The following is a 14,171-nucleotide window of genomic DNA, read 5'->3' on the forward strand; positions in this document are numbered from 1 at the left end:
AAACGGTCCTATTGACTTGCTTGTCGAAGGAAAGAGTCGTATCGAGTATTACACCCAGAATGCGAGCTGCAAGGATGGGTGTAGGGCAGGTTCCAAGGGCAGATGGCCAGACCTTCTGTTTACCTCCAAAAACAAGGACCTCTGTCTTTTCCGCATTTAATTTGAGGACATTTTTAGTCATCCAGCCTGCCACGGCTTCCATGCAGTTCCTAAAGTTTGAGGCCTCAGTCTCCACAGGTTGAGTGAGGGAAACCATGATCTGGGTGTCGTCAGCGTACAATAGTACTTCCAAGCCGAACGATCTTACTAGCCTGGCAAGTGGGGCCACATAGATGTTAAAGAGTGTAGGGCTCAGGGATGAGCCCTTAGGGACCCCACACTGCACAGGCTTAGTGGGGGAGAGGAAGTCACCCAGTTTGACCCTCTGCTTGCGCTGGTTAAGAAACGACGCCAAGAGGCTCAGGGCGGACTCATCCACTCCCATCTCACTAAGACCCGAGACCAGGATAGAGGGGGACAGGGTGTCAAATGCGGCTGTAAGGTCGAGCAAGGTCAGAAGGGTAGTCTGACCACTGTCGACCTTGGTGCGAATGTTGTTATCCACCACTGTGAGAGCTGACTCCGTACTGTGCGCCTTCCGGAAGCCATGCTGAGAAGAACCTAGCAGGCAGAAGTTATCCAGGAAGGCCCATAGATGAAACTTAAGATGGACCTCGAGCATCTTGGCGGGAGGGGAGCAGGGATATGGGACGGAAGTTTTTTAGGATAGTAGGATCTAGGTTATCCTTCTTCAAGAGTGGTTTGACAGTGGCCATTTTACAAGGTGCGGGGAAAACACCCTTGGAAATTGCTTGGTTCATTATCTCCAGAAAAGGGGGTAACAAAACCTCTCTACTCTCCTTCAAGGTCTTTAAAGGACAAGGTTCCAAAGGGGATCCAGATTTAAGCTTATCAAGGAGTTGATTGAGGAGTTCCCGGGTAAGAGGAGGAAAATTGGACAGGCTGTCAAGAGGCAGGGTCGTCGGATCCTGAAGGGAGAAAGTGGTCGGGGGAGGGGCGGCCTCAAGATTAAGATTGAGTGCTTCCAGGGCTGTGTAGATATCCATGATTTTGGTGTGAAAGAAGGTGGAGATCTGATTACACAGCTCTTGGGTTGCCACAATGGGGTCAGGGAGTTGAGCAAGGGATAGGGAATCAACGATTTTAAATAGCTCTCTAGGCGAGCTAAGGGCGGCCGTCAGATTGGTAAAGTATGCCATCTTTTCTGCCAAACTGCAGCTTTGTATCCTTTAAGCATACCTTTGTGTTTAGATCTTTCATTGGGATCCAGATGGGACCTCCAAAGTCTTTCTTGCTTCCTGCACTCCTGCCTGAACAGTCTAAGGGAATCTGAAAACTATGGGGCCGAAGGGTGTTTCCTTTGCAATGGTATTGACATAACTCCATTTCTTAAAATCATTGTTTGGCCTTCACTCATGTCTCTGTCACCAATGAAAAAAGGTCAATGGCATCAGACAACCAGTATTCATCACAGATTAATTTTGATGGATTTGTGAAAGTAAAGTGGATATAAGGAGCACACCTAATTGAGTCTTGTTGTATATGTTAAGGGTATTTCTTTTTTGTTTCCTCCAGCCACCACCTCCTGATATTGCCATCCAGAGGCCGGATCAAGAAACTGAGGACACATCAATTAAACAGGTTAGCATACTCAGCCTGTTGAAATGCATTTGTGAAAATCTTAAAGATATCATGTTCGGCACTGAGGCCCTGATGCTTATCACACAAAGAGAGAGGTAGAGACACATTTTGACCATCAACTACCACAGACAAGGACCTGGTTCCCTTGGTTCCTTTGTTAAATTCTTCATTGTATGGACCTTCTTGGCTTTGCTGATGCACACCATGCAGAGCACATAGAGACCTTTGCCTTGTGCATTGGTTTTGGTACACAATAAAAGCTGTCCCAGACTATTCCCTCTGTCTTACCTATTTACATCTCAATGATGTGGTCCGTCTTCATCCACTGTTTCACTACTGCTTCTACAGTGCAGTCCAACCCTGAGATATAAGGTTCCATCTGTCAAATCTCATTTTTCATCTTTTTCTACATGTGGCCTTTCAAATACATTGTCATCCTCTGAGCTGCTGTTTTATGATTTGTGGATATGTATTCTCATTCCATAAACTCAGTTTCAGGTTATTTTGTCTCCGAAAAACCGGAGACTTCCATATTCACGTACTCATTATGTGGAATGAATTATTATTGGTGTTCAGTGCTCATACCTACACCTTATAGAGAGTCACAAAAATAAGTAACAGTACCATGAATTACTAATAGGATTCCCACACATTGTATTTAAGGTATTAACACAGTTTGTAGGTTAGACTGGTGTGCACAAAACAGAAATAGTGTTTCCACAGGTTTTTATGACATTTGCATGAGTAGTGTGTCAACCTAAAAATGTACGAGACATGGGTGTATTCTACTGGAACATTTTAAGGTGACTAAATGAATGATCAAAGTGTGTAATGATTACTGTTTGGACAAAAGAATTATAATATAAATCCATTTAAAAAAAATTGGAATTAGCTCAAGCTTTTGTTGTTGATAAAAGAATGAGATTTTGCATGTTGCAATGATGTATTACTTTGTCATAAATGCAGTCTTACCCCCTTTCATCACACTTAACACTACTTTTACGTGGAGCTGGCCTTATCTAAATAAAGGTGCCACTGCAGTCATGTGTTTTATAGAGACTATGATTGCACTTGTGAAATCTGTACCTTAATTTTCATAGTTTGACATTCATAACAATTCTTTCTGACTTTTTCTGTTGCCTTTAGAGTCTGCCTCCTAGTGCATTTGATGGTGAAGAGGGCACAAAGGACACAGTAAGTAGTTTTATTCTCGAATTTATACTGCTCTTATGATAACAGTCTAAAACATTTTCCAGTTCTTTGAAACTAAATGGCATTAGTTAAAATTTTTAAACTACTCATACACCTGTCCATTTCCCGTCACCCAATTGTATTTCTTGTGGAGGTGTTCCCATAGCTCTATTTCTTAAAATTATTTTCTGACTTGCATTTATGACTCCATCCCAAATGTAAGGAGGTAAGGGACATTAGAAACCCAGTGACCACATTAGATAAACTTCAATGATTTGTGAAATCCAAATGCCAAATAACCCCACACATAATGTTATTTTGTTGTAAATGTTAGTTCTTTTTTTGTTTCTTCCAGGTACCTACAACAAATGTTGCTGACCAGAAGCTGGATCAGACAATTGAGGAAAAACCACTTGAAGAGGTTAGTATAATCAGTCTGGTGATATATGTTAGTGAAAAACTCAAGAATATCCTGTTTGGCACCGATTTTGATCATGCTTACCATGCTTAGAGGACTAGAGATACCCTTTGTCCATTATCAATGAGAGATGAGGGCCTGGTTCCAAGGTTAGATTTTCCAAACTCACGACAATCTTCGTTTTGCTGAGGCGCACATTTCAGAGTCATTTAAGACTAAAGTCTTGTGCGCAGACTTTGGTACTTAGTATGATCTGTTCTCGGCTACTCCCTTCACATGCTCACCCCTCTGTTCACTGATTTCGGCAGCCATTATTAATTCTTTAATTCTTTGCTCCTTTAGTCAAGTCCACTCCTCAGACATGAAGTAATATCTCTCCATGGTCCTTTTTCGTCTTTTCCATGATGCAGCCTTTTAAACACATTCACTTCCTCATATATATAAATCATCCCTACCATTGATCTGTGATTCTTGAATACGTATTTGCTGTTGCATAAACCCAGTTTAAAATATTTTGCCATAGTATATTTACAATTCTACATTATCAGTAATGAGTTTATAGTGCTTTTCATTTTGTTTACTGTGCCTCCTCAAATTCATATAGAAATTCATGAAATTGACCTGCACAACCACAAATTTGTAACAGAATGCCCACCCAAGGTATACAAGGTATTAACATATTCATAGTTTAGAATGGGGATTTCCGTGGAGAGGTTGTATTTCTGCAACTTTCTCTGACATTTAAAAGTGTTTAATTTCGGGTCACCCTGAAAGGCACATCCACTAAAGAGCACTCGCTCTTCTCATTCCTGTGTCCAGTGTGGTACCACAGAACCCATTTTGGAGATTATACTTCCTTCTCGCAGAACTTAGTCATTGTCCTGCGAACCTACAGCCTAGTCAGGTGTGTTCCACTGGGGTGGTCGTCCGCTGACCTGCCTCAATCACCTACCTGACACTAGGCGACGGGGACTGAATACCACCCTCCGCAGGGTGCTGGAAGGTGGTGGGTAGGCATGCCTGGACAGCTGGAAACCAGAGCTGTGTGCTGTGGAGTGTGGCTGGGGCAGGCGTGCAATAACCGTTTGGGCCACCGGAGCTGCCTCTTTGCGATATCCTGCAGGCTACAAGCCTACTACCTGGGCCCTGATTAGGCCTAGCAGCAGTGAGATCTTGGGCATCTGTCATGGGGGTTGGAGTGGCAGAGCAAGGGGAGAGGCTGCCCGTCCTGGTTTGGGTGCTGCTGTGGCTACCGCAGTCTAGTGGCTGCAGCTGTGGTGCACAGGGCCTGCTGAGTCATGCTGACTCGCTGCAAGGTGTGCGGACCACTGTGTGATTAGGGATAGACGCCTTCCTCAACACAGAGGACTTGGATCGAGTCAACTGTCCCGTGGCACTGCGGGCTGTTCCTGCGCTTACAGGTGAGCCATCCCGGCTATTTTGCCACAGTGAAACCTGAGGCTAGTATATTTACGAGCACTCATTATAGGGAATGAGTTATTAGTCGTGTTTACTATTCATACCATGAATTTTTAAATTCGCTTGGGGATTCATATGAAAAGAGTGACAGTACCACAAATTCTGATTTTAACATAGTCATAGCTCAGAATGGGGAGTTCCATGCAGAATGAGAATTCCCACAAGTTTTGCTGACATTTCAAAGTCCGAACGTGCCTTGTAAACATGTACAAGACATGAGTGATTTCACTTTGAGTAACCTAAATGGGCCAACAGGTGAATTACGGCATAATATATCTAAGAACCCTCATCATCAAACATTCTACAATGCCAACTGATGATGATTGTTAGAGATGTAGGAGGGTGCAAATAGAACTTTTTTTAATTTGCACTTGATGGCTTTGGTAAGGGCTTCGACATGAGCGGCAGAACTATATATGATTTCTGCTTGACTTAAACAAGATAATAAAAATTAACTTTCAGAAACAATGTAGAATTAGCATTAACTGTTGTTGGTGATAAAATGATTATCTTCCATATTAGAACATTGGAATGTTGGGAGCTCCATTGAAAACAATGGACTGCTCTGGGCTTATAATGGCTGGTATAAGCCTGGAGCTCCAACATTCCAATGTTTCTTTGTTCACAGCTCTGGATTCCAATCCCCTCACGCTTCCAAAAGGTTTTGTTTGTTAGAACATTCTGTCCTCTAGTGACAGAATAATCTAATAGCCTTATAGCCCTTCGTAGATGGGCTATACTGCTATTAAAGTCCCTCTCCCTTGTTAAAGGCCCTCGCGGCTCGGGGCCTTTAACACTGGAGAGGGCCTTTAATAGCCGGTATAGCCCTCTACGGCGGGCTATAAGGCTATATTATGTAATGCTGTATTATTGGTTCACAAATGTAGTATAATACCCTTACATCATGTCCAACACTGCTTTTATATGGGTCTGCCCTTGTGGACATAAGGACACCACTGCACTTGATTTGGTCAGAGAGACTAAAAATGCACCTGAGAAAAATTCAATAACTACCATAGTTTGTCTTTCATGGAGAACTCTTTTTGACTTTCTCTTTTACCATTAAAGTCAGCCTCCAACTGTAGTGGGTAGGAAAAAGGCCATGAGGGGCATAGTAAGCAGTTACTTCTCTAATATTTATACTATTTTTATACTAAAATCTAACATTGTTCCCAGTTCAGTGTAGATTAAGTGGCTCAGAGAGGATTTATTAAAAACTGAGTACCATTGCATGGCTGTTCACCTTGTTACATATTGCCACTCTAAAGGCCATTCACTGTCATTCATGCATATTTTCATCCCCCTAACTCCCCTTGACTCTTGACTCTTAACTCCTTTACCTCTATATACCATACTTCACCCCCTTTGTGTAACCCCTGATTCACCACTTTTGCGCTTTATCCCCAGTTGGTATATAATAGTATTGTATACTTTTTCCAGGTTGTTATGAGCTTTCCATGACATCTGCTATTTTCAAAAATGATTGTATACCAAAACAAGTCTTGGTGTTCTCATACAGTTATCCGTTTCCCATCAGTAAATGAATGAATAAATGAATGAATGAATGAATGAATGAATGAAGTAAAATTTGTATTGCGCAACTTAGCCCAAAGGCATCAAGGCGCATAAGATGGAATAGCTGAATAAAAGATAAAGCTGGAATTAGCCTATAGGTAGGCTCCTGTGTAGAGCCAGGTCTTTAAGACTTTGCGGAAGGGAGCGAGGGACACAATACCCTTGAGTTCCTTTGGAAGTAAGTTCCAGAGTTTCGGGGCAAGGGCAAAGAAGGCCATCCCTCCCCATCTGGCCTTCACAGTCCGCGGGACTGACAGAAGGTTCTTGTTGGCAGAGCGCAGAGCCTAATTGAATCTTGTTGTATATGTTAAGGGTATTTCTTTTTTGTTTCCTCCAGCCACCACCTCCTGATATTGCCATCCAGAGGCCGGATCAAGAAACTGAGGACACATCAATTAAACAGGTTAGCATACTCAGCCTGTTGAAATGCATTTGTGCAAATCTTAAAGATATTATGTTTGGCACTGAGGCACTGATGCTTATCACACAAAGAGAGAGGTAGAGACACATTTTGACCATCAACTACCACAGACAAGGACCTGGTTCCCTTGGTTCCTTTGTTAAATTCTTCATTGTATGGACCTTCTTGGCTTTGCTGATGCACACAATGCAGAGCACATAGAGACCTTTGCCTTGTGCATTGGTTTTGGTACACAATAAAAGCTGTCCCAGACCATTCCCTTTGTCTTACCTATTTACATCTCAATGATGTGGTGTGGTCCGTCTTTATCCACTGTTTCACTACTGCTTCTACAGTGCAGTCCAACCCTGAGATATAAGGTTCCATCTGTCAAATCTCATTTTTCATCTTTTTCTACATGTGGCCTTTCAAATACATTGTCATCCTCTGAGCTGCTGTTTTATGATTTGTGGATATGTATTCTCATTCCATAAACTCAGTTTCAGGTTATTTTGTCTCCGAAAAACCAGAGACTTCCATATTCACGTACTCATTATGTGGAATGAATTATTATTGGTGTTCAGTGCTCATACCTACACCTTTTGGAGAGTCACAAAAATAAGTAACAGTAGCATGAATTACTAATAGGATTCCCGCACATTGTATTTAAGGTATTAAAACAATTTGTAGGTTAGACTGGTGTGCACAAAACAGAAATAGTGTTTCCACAGGTTTTTATGACATTTGCATGAGTAGTGTCAACCTAAAAATGTACAAGACATTAGTGTATCCTACTGGAACATTTTAAGGTGACTAAATGAATGATCAAAGTGTGTAATGATTACTGTTTGGACAAAAAAATTATAATATAAATCCATTAAAAAAAATGTGGAATTAGCTCAAGCTTTTGTTGTTGATAAAAGAATGAGATTTTGCATGTTGCAATGATGTATTACTTTGTCATAAATGCAGTCTTAGCCCCTTTCATCACACTTAACACTACTTTTACGTGGAGCTGGCCTTATCTAAATAAAGGTGCCACTGCAGTCATGTGTTTTATAGAGACTATGATTGCACTTGTGGAATCTGCACCTTAATTTTCATAGTTTGACATTCATAACAATTCTTTCTGACTTTTTCTGTTGCCTTTAGAGTCTGCCTCCTAGTGCAGTGGATGGTGAAGAGGGCACAAAGGACACAGTAAGTAATTTTATTCTCGAATTTATACTGCTCTTATGATAACAGTCTAAAACATTTCCCAGTTCTTTGAAACTAAATGGCATTAGTTAAAATTTTTAAACTACTCATACACCTGTCCATTTCCTGTCACCCAATTGTTATGTTGTTATGTTACGCTAATTTATAAGGCGCACAGATGCTCCAGCAAAGGAGCGTCCTGGCGCCCGCCAGGTAGCAGCACAACACAACAAGGCACGAAAGGAAGACAAGGGGCTAAGGAAATAAAAATGTTTTTACTGCCCGCCGGAAGGAAAGCAGATCACCGAGTGCCCGGATCTCAAAAGGAAGGGAATTCCATAACACGGCGGCACGAACTTGAAACGAACAGCCGCCGGCCCGGCAGCGCTTGAACCGGGGAACAACAGCTAGTTGCAGATCGGAGGATCGTAGGGCACGGCCCGGGGTGTAACGGGACATAAGGTTAGCAAGAATCAAGGCAGGTGCTCCCTTGATAATTTTGAAAGCAAGACAAAGGACCTTAAACTGAATCCTCCAAGCGATCGGGAGCCAATGCAGCGTGCGCAAGGTATTGGCCGTAGAGCAAAATCTATGCAGTCCCACGATCGCTCTTGCTGCTGCGTTCTGTAAACGCTGCAGGCGGGTAAGTTCCGCCTGATTTAAGCCCGATAGAAGGGTGTTGGCATAGTCAAGGCGTGACATCACGGTGGCCTGGATAACAAGTTGCCTAGTTTTGGCATCAAAGAATTTTAATACGGGTCGAAGACACCGCAAGATGCCGAAACAACAGTGCGCTTAGTGTGGCAATCAAAAGAAAGAGATGGATCAAGCCACACCCCTAGATTTTTCAGTTGAGCGACCGGAATAGGTGTGGGGCCCAGGTCCGATGGCCACCATCTATCGCCCCAGAGGTCCGTCCGCTTGCCAAAGATCATAACCTCCGTCTTACCAGCGTTCAGCTGGTAACAGTTGGACGTAATCCAGCTGGCGACCGCCCTAAGTCCCTCCTGGAATCTGGGGGCATCCACATCCGCATCCCCGCTGATTGTAACCGCTAGCTGGGTGTCATCGGCATAGGACACCATAGTCATGCCCCAATGCCTGACAACCTCAGCCAGCGGTCTCACATATAGATTGAATAATGTGGGACTCAGCGAGGAGCCTTGAGGAACCCCCAGATCCAGAGGATGGAATTTGGACTGGTAGGGCGGAACGGAAACGCAGAAAGAACGGTTGGCAAGAAAAGAACGGAACCACTGGAGCGCAAGGCCGGTGACACCCGCTTCCGCCAGGCGCTGCAGAAGGATCGGGTGGGCCACGGTATCAAAGGCGTGTATTTCGTCAATTGTATTTCTTGTGGAGGTGTTCCCATAGCTCTATTTCTTAAAATTATTTTCTGACTTGCATTTATGACTCCATCCCAAATGTAAGGAGGTAAGGGACATTAGAGACCCAGTGACCACATTAGATAAACTTCAATGATTTGTGAAATCCAAATGCCAAATTACCCCACACATAATGTTATTTTGTTGTAAATGTTAGTTCTTTTTTTGTTTCTTCCAGGTACCTACAACAAATATTGCTGACCAGAAGCTGGATCAGACAATTGAGGAAAAACCACTTGAAGAGGTTAGTATAATCAGTCTGTAGATATATGTTAGTGAAAAACTCAAGAATATCCTGTTTGGCACCGATTTTGATCATACTTACCATGCTTAGAGGACTAGAGATACCCTTTGTCCATTATCAATGAGAGATGAGGGCCTGGTTCCAAGGTTAGATTTTCCAAACTCACGACCATCTTCGTTTTGCTGAGGCGCACATTTCAGAGTAAATTTAAGACTAAAGTCTTGTGCACAGACTTTGGTTCTTAGTATGATCTGTTCTCGGCTACTCCCTTCACATGCTCACCCCTCTGTTCACTGATTTCGGCAGCCATTATTAATTCTTTAATTCTTTGCTCCCTTAGTCAAGACCACTCCTCAGACATGAAGTAATATCTCTCCAAGGTCCTTTTTCGTCTTTTCCATGATGCAGCCTTTTAAACACATTCACTTCCTCATATATATAAATCATCCCTGCCATTGATCTGTGATTCTTGAATATGCATTTGCTGTTGCATAAACCCAGTTTAAAATATTTTGCCATAGTATATTTACAATTGTACATTATCGGTAATGAGTTTATAGTGCTGTTCATTTTGTTTACTGTGCCTCCTCAAATTCATATAGAAATTCATGAAATTGACCTGCACAACCACAAATTTGTAACAGAATGCCCACCCAAGGTATACAAGGTATTAACATATTCATAGTTTAGAATAGGGAGTTCCGTGGAGAGGTTGTGTTTCTGCAACTTTCTCTGACATTTAAAAGTGTTTAATTTCGGGTCACCCTGAAAGGCACATCCACTAAAGAGCACTCGCTCTTCTCATTCCTGTGTCCAGTGTGGTACCACAGAACCCATTTTGGAGATTATACTTCCTTCTCGCAGAACTTAGTCATTGTCCTGCGAACCTACAGCCTAGTCAGGTGTGTTCCACTGGGGTGGTCGTCCGCTGACCTGCCTCAATCACCTACCTTACGCTAGGCGACGGGGACTGAATACCACCCTCCGCAGGGTGCTGGAAGGTGGTGGGTAGGCATGCCTGGACAGCTGGAAACCAGAGCTGTGTGGCTGGGGCAGGCGCGCAATAACCGTTTGGGCCACCGGAGCTGCCTCTTTGCGATATCCTGCAGGCTACAAGCCTACTACCTGGGCCCTGATTAGACCTAGCAGCAGTGAGATCTTGGGCATCTGTCATGGGGGTTGGAGTGGCAGAGCAAGGGGAGAGGCTGCCCGTCCTGGTTTGGGTGCTGCTGTGGCTACCGCAGTCTTGTGGCTGCAGCTTTGGTGCACAGGGGCTGCTGAGTCATGCTGACTCGCTGCAAGGTGTACGGAACACTGTGTGATTAGGGACAGACGCCTGCCTCAACACAGGGGACTTGGATCGAGTCAACTGTCCCGTGGCACTGCGGGCTGTTCCCGCGCTTATAGGTGAGCCATCCCTGCTATTTTGCCACAGTGAAACCTGAGGCTAGTATATTTACGAGCACTCATTATAGGGAATGAGTTAATAGTCGTGTTTACTATTCATACCATGAATTTTTAAATTCGCTTGGGGATTCATATGAAACGAGTGACAGTACCACAAATTCTGATTTTAACATAGTCATAGCTCAGAATGAGGAGTTCCATGCAGAAAGAGAATTCCCACAAGTTTTGCTGACATTTCAAAGTCCGAAAGTTCCTTGTAAACATGTACAAGACATGAGTGATTTCAGTTTGAGTAACCTAAATGGGCCAACGGGTAAATTACGGCATAATATATTTAAGAACCCTCATCATCAAACATTCTACAATGCCAACTGATGATGATTGTTAGAGATGTAGGAGGGTGCAAATAGAACTTTTTTTTATTGGCTCTTGATGGCTTTGGTAAGGGCTTCGACATGAGCGGCAGAACTATATATGATTTCTGCTTGACCTAAACAAGATAATAAAAATTAACTTTCAGAAACAATGTAGAGTTAGCATTAACTGTTGTTGGTGATAAAATGATTATCTTCCATAATAGAACATTGGAATGTTGGGAGCTCCATTGAAAACAATGGACTGCTCTGGGCTTATAATGGCTGGTATAAGCCTGGAGCGCCAACATTCCAATGTTTCTTTGTTCACAGCTCTGGATTCCAATCCCCTCACGCTTCCAAAAGGTTTTGTTTGTTAGAACATTCTGTCCTCTAGTGAGAGAATAATCTAATAGCCTTATAGCCCTTCGTAGATGGGCTATACTGCTATTAAAGTCCCTCTCCCTTGTTAAAGGCCCTCGCCTTCTGCTCGGGGCCTTTAACGCTGGAGAGGGCCTTTAATAGCCGGTATAGCCCTCTACGGCGGGCTCTAAGGCTATATTATGTAATGCTGTATTATTGGTTCACAAATATAGTATAATACCCTTACAGCATGTCCAACACTGCTTTTATATGGGTCTGCCCTTGTGGACATAAGGACACCACTGCACTTGATTTGGTCAGAGAGACTAAAAATGCACCTGAGAAAACTTTCAATAACTACCATAGTTTGTCTTTCATGGAGAACTCTTTTTGACTATCTCTTTTACCATTAAAGTCAGCCTCCAACTGTAGTGGATAGGAAAAAGGCCATGAGGGGCATAGTAAGCAGTTACTTCTCTAATATTTATACTATTTTTATACTAAAATCTAACATTGTTCCCAGTTCAGTGTAGATTAAGTGGCTCAGAGAGGATTTATTAAAAACTGAGTACAATTGCATGGCTGTTCACCTTGTTACATATTGCCACTCTAAAGGCCATTCACTGTCATTCATGCATATTTTCATCCCCCTAACTCCCTTTGACTCTTAACTCCTTTACCTCTATATACCATACTTCACCCCCTTCACGTAACCCCTGATTCACCACTTTTGCGCTTTATCCCCAGTTGGTATATAATAGTATTGTATACTTTTTCCAGGTTGTTATAAGCTTTCCATGACATCTGCTATTTTCAAAAATGATTATATACCAAAACAAGTCTTGGTGTTCTCATACAGTTATCAGTTTCCCATCAGTGAATGAATGCATAAATGAATGAATAAATGAATGAAGTAAAATTTGTATTGCGCAACTTAGCCCAAAGGCATCAAGGCGCATAAGATGGAATAGCTGAATAAAAGATAAAGCTGGAGTTAGCCTATAGGTAGGCTCCTGTGTAAAGCCAGGTCTTTAAGACTTTGCGGAGGGGAGCGAGGGACACAATACCCTTGAGTTCCTTTGGAAGTAAGTTCCAGAGTTTTGGGGCAAGGGCAAAGAAGGCCATCCCTCCCCATCTGGCCTTCACAGTCCGCGGGACTGACAGAAGGTTCTTGTTGGCAGAGCGCAGAGCCTAATTGAGTCTTGTTGTATATGTGAAGGGTATTTCTTTTTTGTTTCCTCCAGCCACCACCTCATGATATTGCCATCCAGAGGCCGGATCAAGAAACTGAGGACACATCAATTAAACAGGTTAGCATACTCAGCCTGTTGAAATGCATTTGTGCAAATCTTAAAGATATCATGTTCGGCACTGAGGCACTGATGCTTATCACACAAAGAGAGAGGTAGAGACACATTTTGACCATCAACTACCACAGACAAGGACCTGGTTCCCTTGGTTCCTTTGTTAAATTCTTCATTGTATGGACCTTCTTGGCTTTGCTGATGCACACAATGCAGAGCACATAGAGACCTTTGCCTTGTGCATTGGCTTTGGTACACAATAAAAGCTGTCCCAGACTATTCCCTTTGTCTAACCTATTTACATCTCAATGATGTGGTGTGGTCAGTCTTTATCCACTGTTTCACTACTGCTTCTACAGTGCAGTTCAACCCTGAGATATAAGGTTCCATCTGTCAAATCTCATTTTTCATCTTTTTCTACATGTGGCCTTTCAAATACATTGTCATCCTCTGAGCTGCTGTTTTATGATTTGTGGATATGTATTCTCATTCCATAAACTCAGTTTCAGGTTATTTTGTCTCAGAAAAAGCGGAGACTTCCATATTCACGTACTCATTATGTGGAATGAATTATTATTGGTGTTCAGTGCTCATACCTACACCTTTTGGAGAGTCACACAAATAAGTAACAGTACCATGAATTACTAATAGGATTCCCACACCTTGTATTTACGGTATTAACACAATTTGTAGGTTAGACTGGTGTGCACAAAACAGAAATAGTGTTTCCACAGGTTTTTATGACATTTGCATGAGTAGTGTGTCAACCTAAAAATGTACAAGACATGAGTGTATTCTACTGGAACATTTTAAGGTGACTAAATGAATGATCACAGTGTGTAATGATTACTGTTTGGACCAAAAAATTGTAATATAAATCCATTAAAAAAAATGTGGAATTAGCTCAAGCTTTTGTTGTTGTTAAAAGAATGAGATTTTGCATGTTGCAATGATGTATTACTTTGTCATAAATGCAGTCTTAGCCCCTTTCATCACACTTATCACTACTTTTACGTGGAGCTGGCCTTATCTAAATAAAGGTGCCACTGCAGTCATGTGTTTTATAGAGACTATGATTGCACTTGTGAAATCTGTACCTTAATTTTCATAGTTTGACATTCATAACGATTCTTTCTGACTTTTTCTGTTGCCTT

At 42.4% G+C, this 14,171-nt stretch overlaps 1 protein-coding gene across 1 annotated transcript in view; it reads left to right on the plus strand.

The window, feature by feature from the left end:
- Positions 1–14,171, plus strand: part of LOC144752447 (uncharacterized) — a 146,753-nt gene that overhangs the window by 12,372 nt on the left and 120,210 nt on the right. Inside the window, exons 2-7 of the mRNA XM_078640373.1 lie at positions 1,636–1,701; positions 2,848–2,895; positions 6,702–6,767; positions 7,917–7,964; positions 9,525–9,590; positions 12,958–13,023. Coding sequence (XP_078496499.1) covers positions 1,636–1,701; positions 2,848–2,895; positions 6,702–6,767; positions 7,917–7,964; positions 9,525–9,590; positions 12,958–13,023 — 360 coding nt within the window. The remainder of the gene's footprint in view (positions 1–1,635; positions 1,702–2,847; positions 2,896–6,701; positions 6,768–7,916; positions 7,965–9,524; positions 9,591–12,957; positions 13,024–14,171) is intronic.

This window comes from Lissotriton helveticus, chromosome 5_1 (assembly GCF_964261635.1).
Source record: "Lissotriton helveticus chromosome 5_1, aLisHel1.1, whole genome shotgun sequence".
Classification (NCBI taxonomy): domain Eukaryota; kingdom Metazoa; phylum Chordata; class Amphibia; order Caudata; family Salamandridae; genus Lissotriton; species Lissotriton helveticus.